This window comes from Podarcis muralis, chromosome 2 (genome assembly GCF_964188315.1).
Source record: "Podarcis muralis chromosome 2, rPodMur119.hap1.1, whole genome shotgun sequence".
NCBI classification, from domain to species: Eukaryota; Metazoa; Chordata; class Lepidosauria; order Squamata; family Lacertidae; genus Podarcis; species Podarcis muralis.
The window spans coordinates 29,946,639-29,972,905 of record NC_135656.1 but is presented as its reverse complement, the minus strand read 5'-3'; the positions used below and the strand labels follow the sequence as shown (position 1 = coordinate 29,972,905).

At 45.4% G+C, this 26,267-nt stretch overlaps 1 protein-coding gene and 1 non-coding gene across 12 annotated transcripts in view; both read right to left on the bottom strand.

Annotated features, from left to right (window-relative positions):
- Nucleotides 1-26,267, bottom strand: part of TBC1D16 (TBC1 domain family member 16) — a 138,328-nt gene that overhangs the window by 25,362 nt on the left and 86,699 nt on the right. For 8 of the 11 annotated variants that reach the window (XR_003704571.2, XM_077924093.1, XM_028714914.2 and 5 more), the window contains 3 exons: nt 17,596-17,845; nt 14,807-15,434; nt 13,781-13,888 (listed from right to left, as the gene is read on the bottom strand). Coding sequence is in view for 10 of the 11 variants with exons in the window: in XM_077924093.1 (XP_077780219.1) it covers nt 13,781-13,888; nt 14,807-15,434; nt 17,596-17,782 (923 nt within the window). In the remaining variant the exon portion in view is untranslated. The remainder of the gene's footprint in view (nt 1-13,780; nt 13,889-14,806; nt 15,435-17,595; nt 17,846-26,267) is intronic. The other 3 variants (XM_028714974.2, XM_028714985.2, XM_077924094.1) reach the window with 1 other exon arrangement.
- LOC114585012 (U1 spliceosomal RNA) lies at nt 11,689-11,845 on the bottom strand. The gene has a single exon (XR_013392033.1). It is a non-coding gene; the product is annotated as a U1 spliceosomal RNA (small nuclear RNA).

Here is a 26,267-nt window from a genome sequence, read left to right as displayed (position 1 = left end):
TGAACTGCTAGGTGGGCAGGAGCAGGGACCGAGCAACGGGAGCTCACCCTGTCATGGGGATTCGATCCGCCAACCTTCTGATCGGCAAGTCCTAGGCTATCTGGTTTAACCCACAGCACCACCCGCATCCCTTAAAAACTGTATATTTTATTTATTTTTGAGCTTTCATCGCAATTGCAGAAGAGTCCTTTCAGGCACGAACTCATATAATGCTTCTGCCTCATGTGGTCTGGAGGTTGCAATTCTTGATAGGGCTGGTGAGTGACTGTGTGTAAACCCTGCCTCTCTCTGTTACCTGCTTGCCTTTCTGCCATCAAGCTTCGCTATCCCCTTTTGCTCCTGTCCTGCTCTCTTCTTCTGTAGAGTTCTTGATTGAACCCGTTGTCAATTTCACCTCCAGGGTGGGAGGAAGGACAGGAAGCTTTGCTCATTTCCCCACTGCTAAAAGGGCAAAAAGCAATCCTGGAATAGGGTTGGGGGCTGCTGCTGCAGTAGCTGTAAAAGAACTGCTCCCTTCCAACAGAGCTGGGTTTGCACCAGAATCTCCTCCCTTCTATATCCCATACACCAGACTCCTCCAACCTTTTTGGACCAGGGGAAATATGTCATGGGTAGCAGCACAACATGTCCCAGTGATTCATCAGACATCAGACAGTGATTTAAATAAGCCTCTCTTTCTTTGTCTCTAACCCACCCAACCAGCCACTGTCAAAGGCAAAGGGGTGGGGGGAAATACCTTTGAAAAATGTAATGTCGAAAAAGTCTGGAGCAGCAAGGGACACTCTGGTGTCCATGGGTGCTACACTGGGGTAAGGGAAGTGGTGGTGCTGTGGTCTAAATCACTGAGCCTCTTGGGCTTGCCGATCATAAGGTCAGCAGTCCGAATCCGCATGATGAGGTGAGCTCCCGTTGCTTTGTCCCAGTTCCTGCCAACCTAGCAGTTTGAAAGCATACCAGTGTGAGTAGATAAATAGGTACTGCTGCAGCAAGAACGTAAACGGTGTTTCCATGCACTCTGGCTTCCGTCACGGTATCCCGTTGCACCAGAAGTGGTTTAGTCATGCTGGCCACATGACCCAGAAAAGCTGCCTGCAGACAAACACTGGTACCGCACCCCATAGTCAAATTCAACTATGGGTCCTTTACCTTTATCTACACTGGGGATCCCACTCATACACCTTTTTCTCCTAGCCAAAAGCTTGTTTTTGGTTCTATCTATCTAAAATCAAAATGTTACTTTGCACCTCCTCTTTACAGCACTGGTGCATACTGTATACTTAAGATGTTCTCTAAAGAAAAAAAAAGACTCCCTTGAATTTAAGAGGAACATGAGCAGTGGCAGGTGAAAAAGATGCACAGGTAAAGCTTCCTAAGCCAATGTAGCAGGTGCTCCAGGTATGGGGAAGAAGAGGGGGTGCCTCAATAGCCATCACATTCAACGCATGGGAGCAAGCTCATGTACAGTTAGCTGTGAACAGAGCTGGTGTTAGCATAGTTTATGCTAAGATAATAAAATAATGTGTTTTTTTTTCACTGGCGCCTTAGAGCTGGAAACAGGAATGGCTGAATCCTGGATTTAGCACATGATAGGTTACATGGAATAAACAAGCCTTTTTTCTTGCTTTCCCCTCAACTTTTCCTCTTTTCAGATATCTAAATCATGTGGTTGGTTTTCAGCGAGCATTCCAGTTTGGTCAATAAAAAACCAGGGGAACCAGTTAGCAGAGCATGTACATGCAACCACTTGTTAAGCCAGTTGCCTGCATTACCCCAATCTGACCACTTACCTACTTCCTAAAATTTTTGGCAATATAACCATCAAACACTCCTCTCGATTAATTTAAGTCACGGTGACCTCCAGGCACATGTCTAGAGGTTTTGTGATGATGCCTTTTTGCAAAAATTGTAGGGTGGAACTAGAGTGTGACACTAGAATATTGCATTACTGGTAAGAAACTGCCACAGGAGACAAGGAGATTACAGAAACTACCAGTTTCCAAAATACTGATGGAATCAGATTCTTTCTAGGGATGTTAAGTAACTGAATGAATTGCATTCCCAATCTCCTTTGCCTCAGAATTTTCGTTTTCTAGGTGCAGATATCGTTTCAACACTGGAGAACGACCTAACATTTATTACCCGTTTTCCTACAGCCTGAAATAGTGCATAGCCCAGTAGCAGTTTTACCTCCTGATCTTCTACTTATGTGGAATGCACTTCAAAACCCAACAAGATTTCATGTGATTAGCAAACGCTGCACAAATGCTTTCAAAGGTAACTTCTGTCAGCACCCATAAGGACTAGAAACTTGGTTCTTTTCGATGCATGAATTGGGGGGGGGGGACAGGAATCTGAGGCAGCAACTACATTTTGCATTACAGACATCAATGGCATGCAAAATTAAGACCTTCCTGCCAGAACGCTCCATTAAAATGCACATATATCACTCTCCTAAAACCTTCATGTTTTAGGTCATCTTTCATCCTGGCTTCCATGGGAGAAAAGGAAACCAATGGATTCTGCATTGTCCTCTATTTGAAGCCACACACACACTTCAGCTCTCTCAATCATTGTCTCTCCAAGGACATGAGGTCAGAGGCCATGTCCCTAGAGAAGAAGATGTTAGCCAATCACAGCACAGCAGCGGCGAATTGTTTAATCACCAGAAAGCAGCCTGCCCATGCAACCTTCCTGGAAGAAACTGAAGGGCATAAGGATCAAGATGGGCTACTTGCAAGTGGAGGAACAATGATGATTTTGCACTCAGAAGGCAAGTAGGTCCATCAGCAGCTATGCCTGCCAAAATGTAAGGCAGGCAATAAATGGCAGAGTTTGATTAGTTGCTAGCCCAGATGATATAGCAAGAAAAGGGCATGTTATCTCCCAAGAAGGATCAATGATAGAATTTTCTTCTGAAGAAAAGCAGAAGGTTGGGACAGCCTCCACCCAGCTTTAAATTTAGATGTCTCTGGTGTTCCTTTAGTTATCCAAAGCTGTGCTGAGAAAAGTGTGCCATCTATTGGATGCATGAAGAGATGACCTCTGATTGCTAGCTCTTTCGAGAGCACAGAAAATGTGTTGAATACAGAATGGGAGAGGGGCAAGGGAGAAAAAAAGAAGGACTTCCCAAAATCAAGAAGCTCGATGGCAGTGGGAAAATGCAACACAATACTGGTCATGGGATGACTTAGCCCAAACCAGATTGTACAGCAGTTCCATGAAACCTTGTTCATTTGAACGTGGGCACTCCAGACAAACCACAATCTGTAACCAAGGTTCATCCTTGGTTTACTGCTCATGGTTTGCCTAGACCAGGCATCCCCAAACCTGGCCCTCCAGCTGTTTTGGGACTACAACTCCCATCATCCCTAGCTAACAGGACCAGTGGCCAGGGATGATGGGAATTGTAGTCCCAAAACAGCTGGAGGGTCGAGTTTGGGGATGCCTGGCCTAGACTCTAGAGCGGTGGTGTCCAAACTTTTTTCAAAGAGGGCCAGATACCAAGGACCAAAAGGGCCAACTAAGGTTGTTGACCTTTTTAGGATTGAAGTTGTTGAGGGTTTTTTAGGATTTTACTGCAGGAAATAAATTGCCACAGGGGCCAGATTAAACTGAGCAGCGGGCCGTTTTAGGCCCCCAAGATGGACTTTGGACATGCCTGCTCTAGAGCAAGGCAAACCAGAAGCCTAAGTTTGGAAGCAACGCTAAACCAAACCAGGGCTTAACTCCAGGTGGCATGGTAGCAGGGTGACTGGGTGTGGAGTGAAGTGGATGCAATTTTTGCTTTACCCATACACTCATGTGTTCACATTTAGCTACCGTTTAGCTTAGTGTTATATGTTAAGCGGGAAATACAAGAGAAAGGAAAAGGAAGTGGAAGATAAGGGAAAGAGGATAAAATACTTTGTATGCTGGTGCTGTGATGCGGTGGGTGGGAGAAAGCAAAGACGAACAAAGAACTTGTTTGAGTAGATGCACAGTAGATTGTGCTGTAAGTCCCATGAAGTGCAATGAGACTTACTCCTAGCCTTGCCCAACCATGTTTGCTCCAGGTGTTTGAGACTACACCTCTCATCAACCTCAGCCAGCAATGATGGAATTTGTGGTCTAAAACGTATGGCAGGGGATGAGGTTGGGGAAAGTTGCTATATAGGACTGCAGTGGTGGGTGCAATCCTATACAGGTGACTCCCCACTTATGCAGGGGTTACGTTCCGGGCCCCCGTGCACATAAGCAAAATGTGTGTAAGTGGAGAGCCTCGTCATGGCAGGGAACTAGGGTGATTTTTTCTTCTTTTACAACAAAAAAAGGCCAGAGCTCTTCGGAACCCTACGTAACAGAAAGCAACCCATATTGTTCCTTTGCCTCCAGATTGCCAGAAAGAGCAGGGAAAAGTGTGTCCAAGCCCACTGCAATGTAGCTTCCCGTCCAACGGCTGTCGAGAGGGGTAGTGCAGCAGCAGTGAGAATCCTCGCAAGCCATTTTGGAGCCTATAAATTCTTGTTTTAAAAGTCTTTGAAACATCGGGCTCTGGGGAGGGTCTCCTCACAAGCCATGAGGACTTTCCAGCTCTGTCCTGCCATTTCCAGATTTGAATTTATTTAAATCGATTTATTGATTTCCCAGCGCCACACATATACAGGTCGGGGGTGTGTGTGTTATGTCTGTACCCAGTTTCCAGGAATAAGCTCCCTTGAACTCAATGGGACTCTCTTTCAAGTAGACATGCATTAGACTGCGCTATTAGTCTTGTACTTATCCACCAGCCCAATAAGCCAACCACAAAATGAACTGTGACTTGCTATTTTAAACCCACCGCCATAGCTGTGCTTTTTTGTTCTAGTATAATAAATTGTTAAGAATTTAGTATTGTATTGGTTCCTGAAATGGTTTGCACTGAAACAGTGTGGTTTTTATTATGTATTCTTTGTTGTACTAAGCTTTATAGTTACAGAGTTTTGTATTTACACTGGTTGGGAACTTACTTAGAGTGCAGTAATTGCGGACAAACTTGACTTGATCACATTAGCTCTAACCTTTCATTGAAAATTATTCCCCGTTTTACTTAAATTTCTCCCACGAGTACACTGGCAAAGCAGTCTCCACCATTACTGCAAGGGGGGAATGCCTTGCAGTACAAAACCATTGTTAAGAACACAGGAAACTGCCTTGTACCAGGTCAACACCACTGGTCCATCTAGCTCAACACCGTCTACATTGACTGGCAGCAGTTGTCCAGGTTTTCAGACAAGGTACTCTCCCAGCCCTATTTGGAGATGCTGGGGATTGAACCTGGGATCTTCTGCTTGCAAGGCAAATGCTCTTCCACTGAAATACACCCCTTTCCCAGTATCATGTTAGCAATGAAAGAATGCACCTATTGATGCCTTTGTCCTTGGAACAGTTAGCTTTTAGGTGCAGTCTAATGATACAGCTAGGGATGCGGGTGGTGCTGTGGGTTAAACCACAGAGCCTAGGACTTGCCGATCAGAAGGTTCGCGGTTCGAATCCCCGCGACAGGGTGAGCCCCCGTTGATCGGTCCCTACTCCTGCCAACCTAGCAGTTTGAAAGCACATCAAAGTGCAAGTAGATAAATAGGTACCACTCCGGCGGGAAGGTAAATGGCGTTTCCGTACGCTGCTCTGGTTTGCCAGAAGTGGCTTAGTCATGCTGGCCACATGACCCGGAAGCTGTATGCCGGCTCCCTCGTCCAATAAAGTGAGAGGAGCGCCACAACCCCAGAGTCGGTCACGACTGGACCTAATGGTCAGGGGTCCCTTTACCTAACGATACAGCTACATTGGGGTATGAAGTCTGTAGATACAGGCGTCTCCCCACTTATGCAGGGGTTATGTTCCTGGGTACTGGGCATATATGTGAAATCATGTATAGTCAAAACACCATTGGGTTCAGTGGCAGGTGGGACTGAAGAATTTCCCAGATGTCTGCCCCCGTTCCCAACCCCTTTTTATTTTATTTTTATTTTTGCTAAGCGCATAAAGCTGAATGCACACAAGCTGAATACACGTAAGGGCAGGGGGCGGAAATCCCTGTACTACAAGCCACAACAGAACACTCCTGTTGCAAAAGCCATGGTTTCTAGATCAGGGAACGACCCATGATCTGACTTAGAGTTATGTCAAACCAGAGCTGATGATTTGTTTTGCTCCAGACAAACCATGAGATGTACAAAGCTTTGCTCTTGGCTTACTGCTTGTGGAGGAGCAAAAAAGCCACAATTTTCACTCTGCGTACTCAGATGCTTGCTTGTTTACACTTAGCCATGGTTTGCCTTAGCACTGCTTGCTAACGGGGCCATAGTAAACCTTTACATTTCTGACAGGAAAATGTTACCAAAGCCCTTAGGTTACTTCTGGAGAAAGCACTGCATCGTCTCTCTCGCACAAATAGAACAGCTTCTAGAGATAACAGATACAACTACTTCCACCTACTTCATGACAAAATGAGGTGCTCACACATTATATACCTTGTCAAGGGTATATAATCTCAAGGCAGCGTGTGATGTCCTGTGTGGTGTCCCTTCTATTTGGACAATCTTTTCCTCTCTCTCTCTCTCTCTCATTCATTCACAGGTATGCATACAGAGCTCTGATTTGTAGAGAGCTAAAAAATTCTACTGGGCTATGGGGTAGAGCAGAGAAAGCACTAGTAGGCCATATTGGTTTGTTGAGGTAGTGAGGGAGGAGGACAAAGAGAGAGATATCACAATGCATTCAAAGCTCCTTCCATTGCCTTATTCCTTTCCAGAAGACCTTGACCATATTTACAGCGAAAGCACCACACAGGAGACAAATCCGTGGACCTTCAAAACTTACTTTGTTTCTTATATTGGTCTACTTTGGATATGCCTCACCTTGAAAATAATAGAAATCTATTAATTTCCATTCCCAATCACCCTGCATCTTTTGCCAACAATCCATCAAAAGCCACCACGGCTCCCTTGTCTTAGGTAATAGGAAGAGCCCATATGAAACAGAGCCAACCTAAAATAATCCCTCTCCGCTGTTTAAACATTGACACAATGCTAGGCAGCTCATACCTTTGACATTTCCTGTTTTGATCCCAGTTCCTCACAGGGGTTGCTTAAGGCACCATCGCCTCCCATCTACAAAGCTACTCTCCTTTCACAGGCCTCTGCTGGCAACAGACAGACAAAGAAATCAGATCAAATCTTTACTCAGGGTTATAAGCCAGTTTTGACACAGGCAAAGGCATAGAGTATCAGTTAAGCACAACAGAAGCATCAGTAAATGCATAAAACCATAATAAAAAGCAAGGTGTACATAGAAATTCTGTCTTTGTGCTTTATGTCAAGGTTGTGCTCCTTAAGATGGATTGTCCTTCCACTATTGTTAACAAAATGGAAATGGGGAAAGAAGATCATTTTTGCTGCACAGTTTGCTCCAATTGTCCTATTTGTTATGTGTAAGGAATGTTCTTTTATAGAACTGGTGGCTGATCTTAAATTTTACCACCTTCCTGGGGGTGGGGAGATGGTACAATCCCTTAGCTTCACTTCCTTCCTGGATTTTTATTTTGTCCTACAGGTGACTTTGATGATGCAGATGTGCCTCTCTCTGTTTCTGACATAGCCTTATAATCTCACTGAAATAGGCCCATTTGGTATATTTTACAGCCCGTTACTGTATTCTATTATCCAACTCAGTCCTTAATTCTACAGTAGGTGCAAGGCAAGCTATTGACAAAGGCATACAAAGGAGTCGATGAGTCTGTCTGGTGTAAAAACACACACGTGCGCACACACAATCGGTGGGACCTTAATCAATTGGTTATTTTAACCTCACTCACCTTGGGTCACATAGCAAGGATGGGAGCTAAAATGACTTAAAATGCAGCCTATGGACAGATCAGGCAATTAGGATTGGTTTGCAAGTTTGGCATGCCAAATGTACCCCTGGGCTCTTTGTTTTTGATATGTTAGCCCTACACAGCTACCTTTCTGGAAGTGTGGATTGCTTTATTTCAATCAATATGCTGACTGAATAGGTGACAACGCAGCAGATAATCCGATTCTATAAAAAGAAGAACACAAAGGAACACAGACTGCATGAAGTAAATCCCACGTTAACATCATACAGCAGAAGCCAATTTCGAAAACCTGGTATTCCCTGCTCCCTACGCTTGCTTTTCCATCCATTACATACCAATGGCTCACAACTGCGCTGCCAGTAATTTCATCTCCTGCTTAATTCTACAGAGATCTCAGCCGGCACCAGCCTCCTAGGTGAATTGCCACAACAGCATGATGCAACATCCCAGACTCAGTTACTGCTTGCAGTCCCACAGACACTTGCACACTCCCTGCCCAATAACACAACTGGACAAGAAAGCAATTTAATCACCAGCTCCCTAGAAAGGAGTTGAAACAGAAAGGGCAAGAAATATGCAAGCATTGCATCAAGCCAAACCCCGCAGAAGCTGCCTCTTGAGGATTCCATGCTTTTCCTGGGCACATGCATTCCTCCCGTCCCAAAGCTGTTTCTTAATTCCTGCTGTTAACAGAGAAATCTGAGGGCTCCCTTTGACAAAAAGCAAGGACACCAGGCAGGAATACCAGAGCAAAACAGCAGCCAGTAGGCTTGGCCTTTATTGAAGACTGTCGCAACAGGACTCCCAATTCCTGCAACACTGCCACTAGAAAGAACGGGGGGGGGGGGGGCTATATTACTTACTACTAGGGCTGTTGCTTGACCAATCAATAATATTACTGTCAATAAATTGATTAGCCAGTCCACTAACTCTGCAGATGAACAACACACTAAGCATGAAACACAAAGCACACTTTCTTTCTTTTAAAGAAATGCAGTGCATGTTCTGGCAGGCATCTATTTTCCTTTTAGAAGAAAAATGCTTCTAAAGAGCCATCTCCAATTTTACAAACGGTACTTTTATCTTTTTTAATAAAGACAATCAGATGTTCAATTAGCAGGGGTCACATTTTTGAGTGGCCAGCATTTTAACTTGACTACACATTGCAGCCCCGCTTGCTAAAAGACAGGTGGAAGTTTATTTTGAACCCAGGTTTACCAGCTCTGCAGCTGCAATGTGTGCTATTTGGTGTTGTGCATTTCTGTACTCCACATGCTATTATAAGGGGAGTCCTTGTTCAAATAAAAAGCCAGAGGGCCAGGCAGCGTCTGGAGGAGAACAAGGAAACCAAAGGGTGTCTCATAGCACTGCACACACACACACACACAAAAACCACCCCAAGAATCCAAGATTGCTATATGACAGACTCCACCTCTGTGCATACAATTAGCATACAGGATAAACCTTAAAACATGCACATACACCAGTGGTTAGCTACCAAACTGAGCAGCAGGCCAGTGCTGAGAAGGGAGATGATGAGTTACCCCCTCTCACTGTGTATGAATGCCAGAAATTTCATATAGGCTGCATACAGGGTTATAATGTGGCCACACCAAAAATATCTTGCTGACAAAACATACGATGGAACAAGCAACTGCTATTTTAATGTTGTAACATTTTCCCTTTTGACTGCAGTTTGATTCATTATCTGATATATTGTGCATTATGATGCCCTACTTCCTTGGGAGGGTTTTGTCCTGGAAGGTGGAAAAGATAGATAGATGTAGAGATAGAGATAGAGATAGAGATAGAGATAGAGATAGAGATAGAGATAGAGATAGAGATAGAGATAGAGATGATAGATATAGATATAGATATAGATATAGATATAGATATAGATATAGATATAGATAGATATATAGGTATAAAGCTTCTGGCCACCCCAATATCCACTGCAGAGTTTGAGGTTCCAGGGGTCTTGGCACTTTACCAGTGTCCGTGTTTCCTTTGGGGAAAAGAGGCGTAGTGGAGACTTTAGTCTCTTCGTGAAATACAGTTTCTTTACACATATTTACATCTGAGTCTGGATGGAGAGAGGGTTCCGAGCATCGCATCTCACGAGGGGCTCGCTCGTCACGTCAGTGCAGCCCTGGTACAAAGGTAGCCCAAATGTCATCTGTATCTCCACACAGCTTCTCCATGTGTCAGCCTGCATGGCCACTGTCTCCACCCTTCTTTCTGCCCAAAACCTTTCCTAAAATGCAACCCAAGCCTCATGCAAAAAGGACATTTTTTTCCTGTGGTGACATCATGCCCCATGTAACCCTGGAAACCTCCCCTTCCCAACTCTGCTATTGTCTTTTGCTAACTAAGAAGCAGCTGGGGGAGGGACTCCCCCCCCTTCTTGTGTGTCACGGAATGTCCCAATGGCTCGCCTTTCATCAGTGCCATCATCTGTTTAGTTCTTTGATGGCACCTCTCTCAGCCAATCTCCCGAGAAAGCTGGCTTGACTTAATGTGAAGGCCCTGCTAAATCCACTGACCCAACGCCACATTCAGTAATTTCAGAGAGTAATTGGGAGAACCTGGCACCCAGAATTTTAGAGGATCCTTGCCCCCTGCAAACCCAGAACAATATAAAATGAACAAGGACAGGATATAACTGGAAAACATAAACTGCATCCTGCCATGAAGGTCACAAAGGAGAAAGATAGGAGCAGCCCAGTGGCCTCTCAGCTCGAGCCTTACATCCTTGCAGAGGCAAAGACCCTTTCCTTCCTCTTGAAATCTCCTAATAAGGCCCTAGATTCAAGACGGGCAGGGCTTAAGGACAACATCCTGGCTCGTATGTTCAGCAGCATGAAAGAAGCAATATGTAAGCTGGGCAATCCACACCAACACAAATATGTGGAGGCCTGGATGAAGTATCTTCCTCACTTAATAGCAGCAACAGCAAAGGACTGGAAGAGGGAGGCTATGTCTATGGCTATATGTCTATGGACAGTGTGGCATATCCAGCTCATATATGAAATCTCCCCCGCCCCCATGTGACTGCAATAAGGTAGTCTCTTTCCAAACCAGGGCAAAGGAAGAAGGTAAAGGACCTATATTTTTGGTCTACACACTGAGTGACTATTGTTAAACAATTAAATGGACCATGGCACTAGGCATGCATGCCAAAAATTAAATGAGGGTGGGCACCAGGGGACTGCTGATTTGTGCTGATGACATCCCTGTAGCTATTTATGGGGAAAGGATGTCTCTCAGCATCCAACACTGCTGTTCTGCTCACGCAACAGACTCCCAGTTGTGCAACAGGACTTTCCCTTCCTCTCCTTCCTCGCTGCCCCGTAGCCCTGCCCCTGCACCCTCAAAATCTACTTTGGAGGGTTGGGAGTCCCTCTGCCGCCTGAGATTTTGGGAGCATGAAGAGGGAGGAGGGGAAGGGGAAATCCCACGCCGTGAACAAAACTCCACTTGCAAAGCACCAACCACACCCTGTGTGCATATTGACAGATCTACTTGGAAGCAACAGCTTGGACTATCAAACAACCAAATGTTGAAGTTAATTCAGTGCAAGAGGATCTAGGTTTGAAATTACATGAACGTCCATCTGTTTTCCTCCACGTACCTTTCCTTCTGGAGATTACCTCTGAGCAGCCTCTCAGTGCAGTCCAGCAATATTTAACTCACTGCTGGACTTCAAACCTCAGGCCTGGAAAGGTGTCTAAGCCTAAGCTTTAATAAAGACCTGAAATCATCATCCTGTCCAATTTTACTGGACTTGCCATGGGCTCAAGAACATTTACGGAAGCAGGGATTTGTATATGAGCTTGAAAGAGAACGATAAAGTCACTTATATGTAATTTTTAAAGTCGAGTTTCCCGCATTTGGGGAAATCGCAGGGGTCAGCACACCCGCAGTGCAATGGATGAGCCTCACCCTGGGAAAACCTCCTTCATGATCAAGGTGTCTCCCCTGCCAGGTAAGCATATAACAGTGATCTAAAAAAGATTCACTCCAGCTTTCTGAGACGTACTCTTGGACTCCCAGCTGTGATCAAATATGAAACAATGTGTGCAGAAATAGGCATACACACAATGGAATATTGGGCCTGGTCCACCTCAATAAAGTACTGGTTACGCTGCCATTTTCGCTGCCCTCCATCAAGTCTGCTCGCTGATTTGCTCAAGGACTCCTATAAATCAAGATGGTATCAGTACCTCGAAAAAAAGATTGAATCTTTAGGCATTGAGCTGGAGCCCTTGTACAATTCTAACGAGCAATACATTTTCCATAATATCCTAACTAGACTAAAGGATGTCGAGAGACAAAATATTATGGCAGCTGTAAACAAAATTTGCTCCCCCATATTCTATGATTTAAATATCTTAGATAGCAGAGCCAATTACGTCACTAAATTAATAATCCCAGCCCAACGTAGGGCTTTTATGCTGGCCCGTTTGAATGTTTTTCCCTCAGCATTTGTCAGGGGAAGATATCAAAACATTCCTAGAAACAAGAGATTCTGCAGATGTTCTATGAATGTCCCGGACATGGTAGAGCATATTCTCTTTTATTGCCCATTGTACAGTACGCTCCGTCAACACGTGCTGTCCCCTCTTTTGGGTGGTCTGGAACCCCAGCAAGGTGAATGTGTGAGATTTTGCCTATCCGACGTTGACCAAAGGGTAACGGCGGGGGTAGCCGAGTTTTTGGTAGCAGTCCTCCAAGGAGCAGGTTAACAAGGAAAACCACTGATTCTATATGGATATATATATATATGTATGTAGCCAACTGCTGCCTTTTTATATATATTTCAAGGCTTTTATATGTTATTTTCTCTTTTATGGTTTTATTTGTATAATGCCTAATAAAGGTTTGATAAGTGTGTAATTTTTAAAAACCTTTAACCACATTTATAACAATAAAAAGTAAAGTGAATAAAAGGTGAAGTAAACCAGAAGTGGATTTTGACATTTCAGCCCTGAGAGACGCGTCATTGTGCAATGTTAGAAAGGAATGGGACAATTTAAAAAGTGTTAAAGATGTTATCTTTTGACTTCAGTCCTTTCTTGCCAGTATGTAGATGCAGACATCTGTGCAGCCTGTGTTTCAGCTGAGACCCTCGAAGCCTGATGAAAAGCCTGGGAGAGCCTTGCTTATGGTGTTTAAGAAACGCAAAACCTAGTTTAACTCAAGTTTGGCTGATTTCTCTGGCAAGCTTATTGGGGCTTTAAAAAGAAGAAGAAGCTAATGTACTATTTATTTTAATTGTATATTTATTTTACGGAAGGAGCGTTTCGGAAAAGTGAGTTCGAATCGTTTTATGTCAATAAACAGCCCTCCCAACCACCTACCCACTCCCACCATCCCACAGCTTGAAAGACCTCAGCTACTCTGTGTACTCCTCCAAATATGTTTACTAAGAATAACATCTACAGATTGCAATATAGAATCATAGAACTGTAGAGTTGGAAGGGACCCTGAGAATTATGTAGTCCAAACCAGCAATGTGCAGTTGTCCCATATTGGGATCGAACCTGCAATCTTGGCATTATCAGCACCACACTTTAACCAACTCAGCTATCCAGTAGGCGTGTCTTGAACAGCAACATCTTCTGGAAACAAAGAGAAATCCTCGACTGCCTTTATTCTATAAACCACAGCCCACAGAACAGGAATGCTGCCTGCTGACAAGTAAGCATCAAAAAGCACACGGGAGCTTGGAACCATGCAAAGTTAACAGCTTTGAAAACCAGCCTTCCGCAATTTAAAATATTTTCTCATGTGCCAATTTGCAATATAACTGAAAGGCCACACGAGGGCACCCTCCCCACACAATGAGCGGGCAAAACAGTGTGCACTGCACTAAATTGGAGAGCTGTGGCTTCAGTCACATTTTATTGATAAAGTGTAAATCTTCACCCTAGAAAATCAGCCTTGCAGTTTGTCACAGAATGGTAAGTTGTATAAGATCTAGATTTTGAAGCGCAGGAACAGGAAGACATGGCAAGCCACTCCTGCACAAGAGCACTAGAGAAAAGCAGAGAGAAAAATCAGCCTGGCAATTTATAATCTTGGCAACCTAAATTACATGGATAGTAGCACAGCCAGCCTAAGCTCCAAGACTATATCCAGGGTACTGAAGCACACAACTGAGCTCCTCTTTCATCCATCTTTCAGACAGGTGAAAGTTGTCTTGGATATACAGGTGATGACCATTTCGTGCCAGGGTTCTGTTCCCAGTCCCTGTGTGCAGCAGCAAAGCCCATATAAGCATGCCCTGCCCCCATTCTGCCCTGCCTGCCATTTGGTCCCCATTCTGCCTTATTTCAGGTCCAAATGGACCAATGCGTTGGCAACTGCATGTCAATTGGACACAGCTAAAATGGTCGCTGCCTGTAGATAACATCAAACAGAGGTGCCCCCAAACTGAAAGAAGAAACTTGCTGTAAGGCGATGTGGTCAGCCAGCTAAAAGCTATTCCTTACATGACATGAATACTAATAAAAAAGACAGGTACATACATTCAGATCCATATTTAAGTAACATCCTGGCCATCAAACAACTTATACCAGGGCTTGCAACTACACCTCCATCGCAGTGGGTATCTCAAAACAAGCAGGGTCTACCATCTCAATGACCAAATGGGATCTCATATGTAGCGACTACTGTCAACGCATGTCACCACAGTTGGACAGCTAGTGGAATCCAGGGCCTTCACCTCTGAGGCGCAACAGAATAGGCTGTAATCCTACACACACTTAGGCAGCAGCAAGTCCCACTGAACTCAGTAGGACTTCTGAGCAGACATACATAAAATCACACTGCTGAGAGCAGTAGAGTGAATGCCCCTCAGCAGGGGCAAAAACCAGACAAATAGTTGTTCTACAACTGGATAATCTTGCTCCTTGATTACTCTGTAAAAGGAGCAAAAGAACACAAACTCACCTGTTTTCATTAACCAGGAACATGGAGCCAACATTCTCCACCAGGGCTTCACTGATGGGTGAGAGGCAGAATGGAGAAGAGAAGGCATCAGAGTCCGAGTCAAATGTGCTGTCTCTGCTGACATCATCGGCAGACAACTCCAAAGAGCCCTCATCGTCCTCTCCAGTCTCCAGGTGGCTCTCCAGCCCTTCTTCCACTGACTCCTCCAACCGGTTGTGCTCCTCCAGAGAACTGATTGTCGATAAGATACCTGAGTCACTGTGGGCAGGCTGAGCCGAGCTGTGGATGCTGTCCGTTGCCAAGCAACCCTGGGACAGCTTCTCCCCTTCCTCCGAAGGGCAGCTGACGTGAGCCACATCCCTAACCAGCTGTGACACGGTCAGAACGTCTTCTTCATCCTTTGGGGTCACAGCTCGCTTCTGCTCGGAGGGGGAAGCCTGCATAGTGGCGCCAAAACCCTGAGTATGGCGGTTACGCTTGCGGGGGGCCTTGCGGACCGGGGAGCTCTCTGGTGTAATGTAGCGGAGGGCCTCCTCGTCCTGCCTCTGAATTCGGGAATTTGGGACCCAGGCCAAGATAAGCGTGGTTCCAAGCAGCTCATCTTTCTCCATGTACAGGCACAAATAGCCTACGAAAAGAACACAGTGCCCCAGAGTTACAACCAAGCCCCAACTTCATGAATGGCAGGTATCCTGAAAGGGTGCTGAGCGCTCCAGTTTCCTGCTACCACTGGGGCTCCTCCCCTCACTCACTTGCCTCTTGAGCAGCTCTCTCCTAAGCCCAACTTCTTCCTCCTCCCCTAACCAAACCCAATCGCTTCATCCACTGGAGCAATGTTTGGTTGACTGAGCATCGTTCTTGACTGCTTTTTACTCTCCAGCTAGTATCTACAATAGCTCGGTTTGGGATCCAACATGGTACTAGAGGCAAAAACATAGCCAACTCAATCAGCACATCCAAGTCATTTTTACATCTGCTAGAGGGAACACCAGAGCACTCTTCTGGCCAACTGTAACCCAAAGAATAAGGATGCCAGTCCCAGAAAATCAAAATGGGAAAGGCCACCATTCGGTTATGGATTATCTGCCTTGATTACAAAAGGTCCAAGGTTCAATCCCTGATGGGAAAAGCTCCTGCCTGAAACCCTGGAGAGTTGCTGCCATGCAGACTAGACAATACTGAGCTAGATAGTCCACTGACTCTGACTTGGTATTAAGGCAACTTCCTAAGTTCATCATTTACTCCTCCAGAGCTCATGTCAGGCTGGAATCTGGTTTAATTTCAGGATGTTACTAAAGCAGGGGTGGGGCAAACGTTGTTTAATCATACTACCCCCCCTCAAAAAATAAAAACCCTATTAGTGTGGGGTAGGGAGTAGAAGAGGAGGAGTTTGGATTTGATATCCCGCTTTATCACTACCCGAAGGAGTCTCAAAGCGGCTAACATTCTCTTTTCCCTTCCTCCCCCACAACAAACACTCTGTGAGGTGAGTGAGGCTGAGAGACTTCAGAGAAGTGTGACTGGCCCAGCAGCTGCATGTGGAGGAGCAGAGAAGCGAACCCGATTCCCCAGATTATGAGTCTACCGCTCTCAACCACTACACCACACTGGCTCTCACTGGTAGAAAAGGATTGGCTCCTATATTACGCTGTTTTCTTCTTGCCCCAGCATGGTTACCAGCAGCTTTTTGGAGGAATGTGAAGAGATGCAATTTTAACTGGGAAAAAGACTCTGGTGGAAAAGGGGGAGCTCCCCTTGTTTCTTAAGCTTTTAACAAATATTGGGAATTCCAATCTTGCATCCTGTGCAGTTTAGCCCTAAGAGGAGGGTCTTAAAAAAAAATCTATTAATTTGCCACCACAGACACTCTGATGTTTTACGTAAGAAATAATAAAACATTAGGAAGATGAGAAGGGAAGAACATGGAATACCAAGTGGACCCTCCATAGAAACTTTGAAACCGGATTGAGAATAAGAGGTAAGAAGTCAAGGGAGAGGTTTTATGGAACAATTAATGCTTAGTGAGAGACTCTTCAGTGCACAAAGTGTATCCCATAGAACTTTCCTTAACATTAAGTCCAGCATCAAAGTTCAAGGTGCTGATACCGCTGTGCAAAGCCTTATACCGCCTGGGACCACGATACGGAAAATATCATCTCACCCCATGTATACGCAACTGATCACCATGCTCTGCAGGAGCAGCAGGGCCTTCTGCAGACACCATCTGATCATGAGATTCATTCCATACAGCGTAGGAGCCTTTAGTGTTATGACACCCACTTTCTGGAATTCCAATACAGTGGTACCTCTAGATGCGAACAGGATCCGTTCCGGAGCCCCGTTCGCATCTAGAAGCAAATGTAACCCTTGTCTGCGCATCTGCGCATGCGCGGGTCACGTTTCGTTGCTTCTGCGCATGACGTCATTTTGAGTGTCTGCGCATGCGCAAGTGGCGAAACCCGGAAGTAACGCGCTCCGTTACTTCCGGGTTGCCGCGGAGCGCAACTCAAACGCGCTCATCCCGAAGCACATTCAACCCGAGGTATGACTGTACCTGTCAGACAGATGCTATCTCTATGATCTTTTTGGCACCTGTTGAAGACTTTCCTCTTCCAACAAACCTTTCAAGTGGACATTTTTATCCCAGTTGTATCTGCATTGAACCTGAAACTACATTTAATAGCTGTTTCATTATTGTTAAATTGCTTCAAGGTTGCCCATGGGGAGAGACTCGTAAACAAAATGAGATAAACCAACGCAACAAACCCATGTCTCCAGCCTGCTCTCACCTGGGTGATGCTCCACGATGCCTTGCAGCATCTCAGGTGGGTGGACACAGACATTGTTCTTGGAGTAGATAATCCCCCCATCCAAGACGGAAGACGAGCCGCCACCACTGCTGCTGCTGCTGGCATTTAAGGTCAGGAGGTCAGATGCTTTCGAAGAGGCACGTCGGAGGAGTCTTCCCAGAGACATTGCCAAGGGAGTGTTTCCATTCTCTGTTGACTCCACTTAAGCACCTAATTCAGACAGTCAAGTCTGCCCAGGGGAAAAGGAGAGAAAGTGTCAGAAAGAGAATAACAACAGGTAGAATGGACAGAATGCCTGCCTTCGTGCAAAAGGAGGTGAAACCATGAGTGCCATAAGACACTGTCTCAGTCACATGAGGTTAGTGGGGGGAAATAATACAATACTTGAGAGAATAAGAAAGTCTTTGTTTAAAAAAAAAAAATAAAACCCACTCCAACACAGTTTAGGCAACCACTTCTAGAAAAATGAGCTGTGGACCACAAACGTGTATGCTGCCACAGCAGATTGGTTAAATATTTGTGGGACCACAAGGCTTACGGTTGGTTTTCTTGCAACACCAGAAATGGAACCTGTAATTCGGAGTTTCTTTTTTCTCATTCCGAAGTATTAAAAATAAATGATACTGGATTCTAAATTCACAGCTTTGGTCACAGATTTCCAGTGTCACTTTTAACACTACAGTGGTACCTCGGGTTAAGTACTTAATTCGTTCCGGAGGTCCGCTCTTAACCTGAAACTGTTCTTAACCTGAAGCACCACTTTAGCTAATGGGGCCTCCTGCTGCTGCTGCGCCGCCGGAGCCCGATTAATGTTCTTATCCTGAAGCAAAGTTCTTAACCTGAAGCACTATTTCTGGGTTAGTGGAGTCTGTAACCTGAAGCATATGTAACCTGAGGTACCACTGTAGAGTTCTTGTCTGCAGTTCAACAGAGAGAAGAGGTGGCCCAGAAAAAATGAGGGAACCCCCCCCCAAAAAAAACCATCCTCTTTCCATCTCCGTACCACCTTAATATGTAACAACAGAGGGACTTTCTTCAAGAGCTATGCAATCACATTTTGGAACAGAAGCTGTCTGAAAAGAGAATGAATTTTAGCTGAGAATGCACCAGGTATTTTCAATAAGCATTTCTGCCATCATCACTTATTTCCTTTGGATCTCTGCAGAGTGATGTTGGGAACACCTTGTCCAGGAGTGCAATTTGGGAACTGCTGTGGCTATTGTTTCTTTTGTAGCATAGTGACAAGCCTCTGTATACATAGCCTCCGACTCCTCTTGAAAATGGAGCTTGTCCAGCAACACGTTCCTGCCATCAACAGCTTCAGATATGAAGTGGCTCCAAAGGTCCACCAGAAAAAAACAAGCCAAGGGAAAACTGATCCCACTCAAAGCACAGTTGTTCCTTTTTAGTCAGTACTCTTTGTTCCCAGGGTCAGCTTAACCCGGTCTGGTTTCTATGGTCCCTGTAGCAACACCTGGATATACCAGGTGAGGCATCCCCTGCAATGCCAGATTCAAGGGCTTTCTGGTCTGTGCATGAAAAGACAGGTAGAAAATGAAAGAAAGAGAAATATCAGGAAGCAAGCCTAGATCAAACCTTACTGTGTGCCTGTCCCCCTAAATAATTAACAGGAAAGCAGGCCGGAAAAAATGCATGCATAAGCTAACACATGCAGATACAGGAGAGAGACAGTCAGAGATGCACATAGGAGAGATGGAAGGAGGAAACAAAATAAGGCAGATGCACTAATAGCAACAGACCTAAAAATCACACTATATAAAAGCCAAGAAGCTATTTATACACAGAAATAGTTCACTTTCTACCTGCTCTCAAAATTATGACTTTCCTCCCTTCCTTCTAGAACATCTCCCTTTGCACCTTCTGCCAACCCCATTAGCTAGAGAACATGGGTTTTCCTTTCCTCCACTGCAGCAGCATGTATGTACCATAGGAGGGGAGGCAGGACAGACTTCTCCTCTAGTATTAAAGCAGAGGCAGTACATTTTTGCAGTGCTGGGCTGGGGGGACAGCCTCCTCCTTTCCCAGTGGTATGATCTCCACACACAGAGAGAATGTGTTCATCTGCCTGTTGATATGTATGCATGCTACATGAGTTGTCTGTGTGTGTACTGTATATGCATGAGTGCAGTTGCGATATGTATGTGTGCTGTGTGCAAACACGAAAGTGAACATACATTGGTCATGCCCACCACTGGCATGCACCTCCAATGCGGTCCTCAGGCCGAAACAGGTTAGCCACTCCTGAATTAAAGCCTATTCCATCTGTACCATGCACCTGGTAGTACAATGGCTGCAGCACTTCCTTACTAGGGTTCAAGTGAGGAAGCATGTCAAGGAACTACACGGATCTGAGAGTAATTTGCCAGAGGGCAGTTCTTAAGATGCTGGTTTTCAGAAAGTGCATCCCATCATCCTTATGGAGGGGTATATTCCTCAAACATTCTGATAAGGTGACCCGGTTATTGGGCTGATTTCACCAAGACATCTTTGAAATTTCACATGCTACTCTCCACCACTGCCAAACACACACTTCCAGGTCAAAGCAGGCTCAAAAGCTCTTGACCCATGTATATCTCTCGTCTCACTGAAAAACGCAGACAAAACGAAGATGCTCACACTTCTGAGGAGAGGAGCAAAACTGCTTGCAGCCATGTTGTTCCTCTCTATTGTGCAGAAAGCCTTGCGTATTGTTGAGCTTGTGTGACAGTGTCATGATGTAGTAGCGTCTTACTGGCAGAGTCAGGGAGCAGCAGATGCATCCACGGGGGGGGGGGGGGGATGCAAAGGCAGCATTTCCTCTGGAAGAAAGAGGTGGGGGGGGGGGGGAAATCTGGCCTGCTCAGGCACAAACTCACATGTTTTCCCAGCTATTTTCTCCAGGGGCCTGAAGCAGCAGTAGATTGACCCCCTTATGGAATGAAAAGCAGCCTCGCGTTATCACCAGCTTTTGCTGAGCAAAAGCAAAGCAGCTGCTGAACATGAAAAGGGTTTGTTTGTTTTTTGCCCACGATGAGGATCTAAAAGGAAACAAACATGCCACCTGATCCTACACTGAACTTAATCTCTCTTGCTACACACAAAGAGTGTTGTTCAACAGGCATAAGAACCTCTGAATGACAGTGCTTGGGAAACCCAAGATAGCATATGACATGAATACTACATTTCAAAGAACACAGGGCTTATCAGGCCGGGAGGAGAAAAGTGGTTGCATCAACCCCAAGCCATTAGGGCCACAGATAAGCAGTAGTGCACCTGCTTTACCTGCAGAAGGTCTCAGGTTCAATCTGGTCTCTCTAGTTTGGGTGGGTGAAAGACCCCCGTCTGAAACCCTGGTGAGCTGCTGCCTGCTACAGTAGACCAGCCTTCCCAGCCTGGTGCTTTTCAGACATGATGGACTCCATCTCCCGTAAGTCCCAAAAAGCATAGCTTAATGGCCATGGGCAATGAGAGTTGCAGTCCACCAACACCTGGAGGCTGGGGAAAACTGGTACAGGCAACACGGAGCTAAGTAAACCAATGGTCCGACTCTGTGTAAAGCAGATTCCTGTGCTCCTATGAAAGTATCAGTGGGCACAGCATGGTTGCTCTGCTTCTATGGTTAATGCCACTGCATCCCAGAAATGCATAACCTTCTTTCCACATGGCTCAGACGTGCATCATGTTTACAAAACACAGAAGCAACGTACCGTATTTTTCCGTGTATAAGACTTAAAAAAATAGTAAAAAACCTGGGGTTGTCTTGTACACAGAACATGGGCACCTGGAGGGATATTTTAAATATTTAAGCATATATCTGGGATTTTGGCTTGGGAGGGCTGAGGCAGTTCCTCCTGCTGCCTCCTGAAGCGCTCGTTGGCTCGACCACCGGAGCGAAAGCAGCTGCCACTGCAAACTGCCTCATCACCATCGTTTTATTTGTATGCTGCCTTTCCATAGTTAAAAACAATGCTCAAGCCGACTTACAACATGACAAGATTTACATAATTTTAAAAAGTCATAAACAATAAATAAACCACATCTAAAAAATACACAACCAAGTGGGAAACAATTTCCACATGAATCAAAATCTAAAAATAAGAATCAAAGAATCATAGAATCATAGAGTTGGAATAGACCACAAGGGCCATCGAGTCCAACCCCCTGCCAAGCAGGAAACACCATCAGAGCACTCCTGACATATGGTTGTCAAGCCTCTGCTTAAAAACCTCCAAAGAAGGAGACTCCACCACACTCCTTGGCAGCAAATTCCACTGTCGAACAGCTCTTACTGTCAGGAAGTTCTTCCTAATGTTTAGGTGGAATCTTCTTTCTTGTAGTTTGGATCCATTGCTCCGTGTCCGCGTCTCTGGAGCAGCAGAAAACAACCTTTCTCCCTCCTCTATGTGACATCCTTTTATATATTTGAACATGGCTATCATATCACCCCTTAACCTCCTCTTCTCCAGGCTAAACATGCCCAGCTCCCTTAGCCGTTCCTCATAAGGTATCGTTTCCAGGCCTTTGACCATTTTGGTTGCCCTCCTCTGGACACGTTCCAGTTTGTCAGTGTCCTTCTTGAACTGTGGTGCCCAGAACTGGACACAGTACTCCAGGTGAGGTCTGACCAGAGCAGAATACAGTGGCACTATTACTTCCCTTGATCTAGATGCTATACTCCTATTGATGCAGCCCAGAATTGCATTGACTTTTTTAGCTTCCGCTAAAAATGCAGCATTAATATCACAGCTGCCTCTCCTTGCTCTTTCCTCTTTTTCCGCTTCCCCTCTCAAACTCCCACCCTGCCCCCAGCCCACTCACCACCTTCCTCAGCTCAGTTTGTTTGACGGCCTAGCCTGGCCCACAGTGGGCACTGCCTTCCCCTGGCTCTTCCTTGGTATTCTGCTTGGGAGCCTCCTTCCCCTCGCTTCCCTGCAGCAGCAGCTGCCACTGAGAGGGAGCATGCAGTGGCCCAACCGCTGCCTTTGATTCTGCACCACGGAGCAGCACTGCATGCGCACCTCATGCTGGAAACTTTGAGGGTGATCGCCCAAAAAAAGATCAACAACTTGCTGCCACCGCTCATCCAGATTTTCACTTCTGGTTTAGGGTTTTGTTTTCTTAATTTTGGGTTCAAATAAATAGGGGTCATCACATACAAGGAGGCATCTTATACATGGGAAAGTATGGTACAGTGGTACCTCGGGTTACATACGCTTCAGGTTACATATGCTTCAGGTTACAGACTCCACTAACCCAGAAATATTACCTCGGGTTAAGAACTTTGCTTCAAGATGGGAACAGAAATCGTGCTCCGGTGGCGGGCGGCAGCGGGAGGCCCCATTAGCTAAAGTGGTACCTCAGGTTAAGAACAGTTTCAGGTTAAGAACGGACCTCCGGAACGAATTAAGTTCTTAACCTGAGGTACCACTGTATTCTCTTTTGGGAGGTGCACAGCATGTCAACAATGTAAGTGCACACAGTTCACCTGAACTGTGTAGGAGGAACCCCAGAGTAACATAGAAGCGACCGCACTGCTCCAAGTAATGCGCAGAGCATGCCTACATTGCAGGGTCTGAGGACAGACACTTCTTGGGACATATTCCCAAGTAAACATGATGCAAGGCCTTGGTGCAGACAGGAGATTAGTGCTGTGGCATCACGCTCTAAAACAATTCCTGTTTTAAATCACGTACTGCAGAAATTGCAGGTCTGGAGAGTCCAGTTCCTCATGTTTGGAAACAGCAAGCAATTTGTGAAGCTGGCCCTTCAGTGCTCTCCCCCACCTGTGATGCAATCATGTGCGGTGAAATAAAATCCCAGCTGCCTTAAAAAATAATAATTGCTCATGCCCTATTAATTTCCTCCCACACTCAGCTGCTGCTGCTACTGCTGAACACCTGTGCTGCAGCCCACAGCATACTTCCAGTTAGCTACTGGCTACTTTCATGGGCAATGCCCCTGGAGGCAGGCAGCAATTGGATAACCCCCAGGCCTTCTCGTCAGCAAAGAAGTGCCTGGGTCAGCAGAAACAGTTGGCTGCTTTCTTCTAAGGCCCATCCCTTTTGAACAAACAGTCGAAGAACAAGATCCTGTTGGCAGGGCTGCTCACTTGCTCCGGCTGCACGTTTCTTCTTTATCAGAAAGAGGAATGGCTTTTGGGAATGGTTTGGCTGGGAGGATGGATTTCTTATTGAAGACTTGGCACAGTTACAAGAACCCAGTAATGTTTGAAAGGCATGCAAGGCAGCATGCTCCCTGCAGCAAAGCAGATTTATACAACGCCCCAGCCAACTATGGGAAAGTCAGAATGGGGGGGGGGGGGGTAGAGAGATGGGAAATGGGATATATAGATACGCACAGCTCTTCTTAAAATCCCCCCATTACAAAATTAGCACAGAAACAAAGAACAATTAAGAGAAAAGATAAAAAGGGCTGTGAAAAAGCACGGGGGCAGATGGGTATAAGCAAAAGATTCAATCGCACACAAAGAATTAATATTGCAAACCAATTTATTTTGCATTTCTCTAATCAAGATGAAGGAGTGTGGCCATGCCATTAAAACTGCACAATAGAAATTGCTGCAGCAGTGCGGAGGTCCCAAGAGCTGCCATGGAATCGAAAGGCATATTCAGAAGAGGGAGCTGTATTTGAGTAAGAGTTTTGCTACAAGCCAAATATGTGGAAGAATGGTCCTGTATCAAAACATGGATGCAGCAGGAACTGGGATGCCTGGCTTCATTGCTGGTTGTGAGGGTAGGGGGACTTAACAGGTTACATACAAGAACTTTTGAGTTCTTACTGTAACTGCAACGAAAGCATGGTCAGTGCTTCCTCTAACATCACGTGCAAGAAAATGAAGAACCTACAACTCAAGTATGCAATACACTTCCTTCTTTAGTTATCTGTTTCCTTAAAAAAACCCACACAAATATTTATATCCTGCATTTTCAGCAAATGGCTTTCCAGGCACCCAAGGGCTACAATTTAAAACACCATGAAATCCAGGTAGCTTATAAACAACAAATGCACAAAAGACTAAACAAAAGAAGCAGCAGTGGAAAGCAACCAGCAAAATCATAGCAAAAAGGGCAAAGTATGCCTGCCCATAACAATGAGAGGATAAAACAGTTTTTAACCTGTTGCCAATAAGTAAGGCACCAAAGAAGAGCTCATTTGGGAAGATATTCCATAGATATAGCACCACCACAAAAAAGCCCTGTTCCTCAATAGATAGCTGCCTGTCCTTCAAAAATGGGAACACCCAGAGATGGGCCCAAAATGAAGACCTCAGCTAAAAGGCAGGTTCATACAGAAGAAGATGGTCCTCTAGATATCCTGGCACCAATGTGCTTTGAACTTTAAAGGTCAAAAACAGCACTTAGAATTACATCCCATATACACTAGAAGCTAGTTTAGATGTTTAAAAGGTAAAGGGATCCCTGACCATTAGGTCCAGTCGTGACCGACTCTGGGGTTGCGGTGCTCATCTCGCTTTATTGGCCAAGGGAGCTGGCGTACAGCTTCCGGGTCATGTGGCCAGCATGACTAAGCCGCTTCTGGCGAACCAGAGCAGCGCACGGAAACACCGTTTTCCTTCCCACCAGAGCGGTACCTATTTATCTACTTGCACTTTGATGTGCTTTTGAACTGCTAGGTTGGCAGGAGCAGGGACCGAGCAACGGGAGCTGACCCTGTTGCGGGGATTCGAACCGCCGACCTTCTGATCGGCAAGTCCTAGGCTCTGTGGTTTAACCCACAGCGCCACCCGCGTCCCCAGTGTAGATGTTTAAGGACTAGTAATATTATGGCTGGATCATTCAAGTTTCCCAGGACTTTTTCCTCCCCCAAAAAATCAGCTTCACATACAAGGAATTACAGTAATCCAACTAACTATTCGATTCTAACTATATCTACTCAGAAATAAGTGCTACTTAATTCAATGGGGCTTATTCCCATGTAAGTCGGTTTAGGATGGCAGCCAAAGACAAGGGGCAACCATGGCAAGTTCATCTCTTTCAAGTAGTCACTGTTTCTGAATTCACAAAGTACTTTGCTATATTTGCAAGGCAAACAAAAAAAATAGGGAGGGAAGGAGAGAAAACACGACAATGGAAAGCATCAGTGCCAAGGAGGAGACTATATTTCTTTGAGGGGGGGGGGTCTTACTTCCCAGGAACTGTTAAAACAATGGGCACTCCCATCTGGGGCGGTATCGGTATCTGGAAGATCCTAATCCCTGCACGCCTTCAGTCCCTGCCCTCAGCTAATCAAGTTTCTGACGGGGCAAATCCAAATATTGACTATTGCTATTTGCAAAGTGTAACTGTATTGTTGCAAGGGAAGAAACAGCTGCAGAATTTCAAATAGTATTTACACAGCACTTTACGGGTGCTCAGCAATGCACTGGACATACATTATCTTGCGGTAACCCTTGCAACGACCCTGCAAGGTAGGGCAGCACTGCTATTCTCATACTGCAGATGGGGAGATGGGTCTCCTAGTGAGTTTGTGACTGGGATGAAATTAGAACCAGAGACTGAATTGTAGCTCAGTCTCCACACTGGCTTTAGTACAGTGGCTTTAGTACATTGGTCCACATCCTCCACCACCCCCTCAATACTGCACACCACACAACTGAGGGGAGGTTTCCT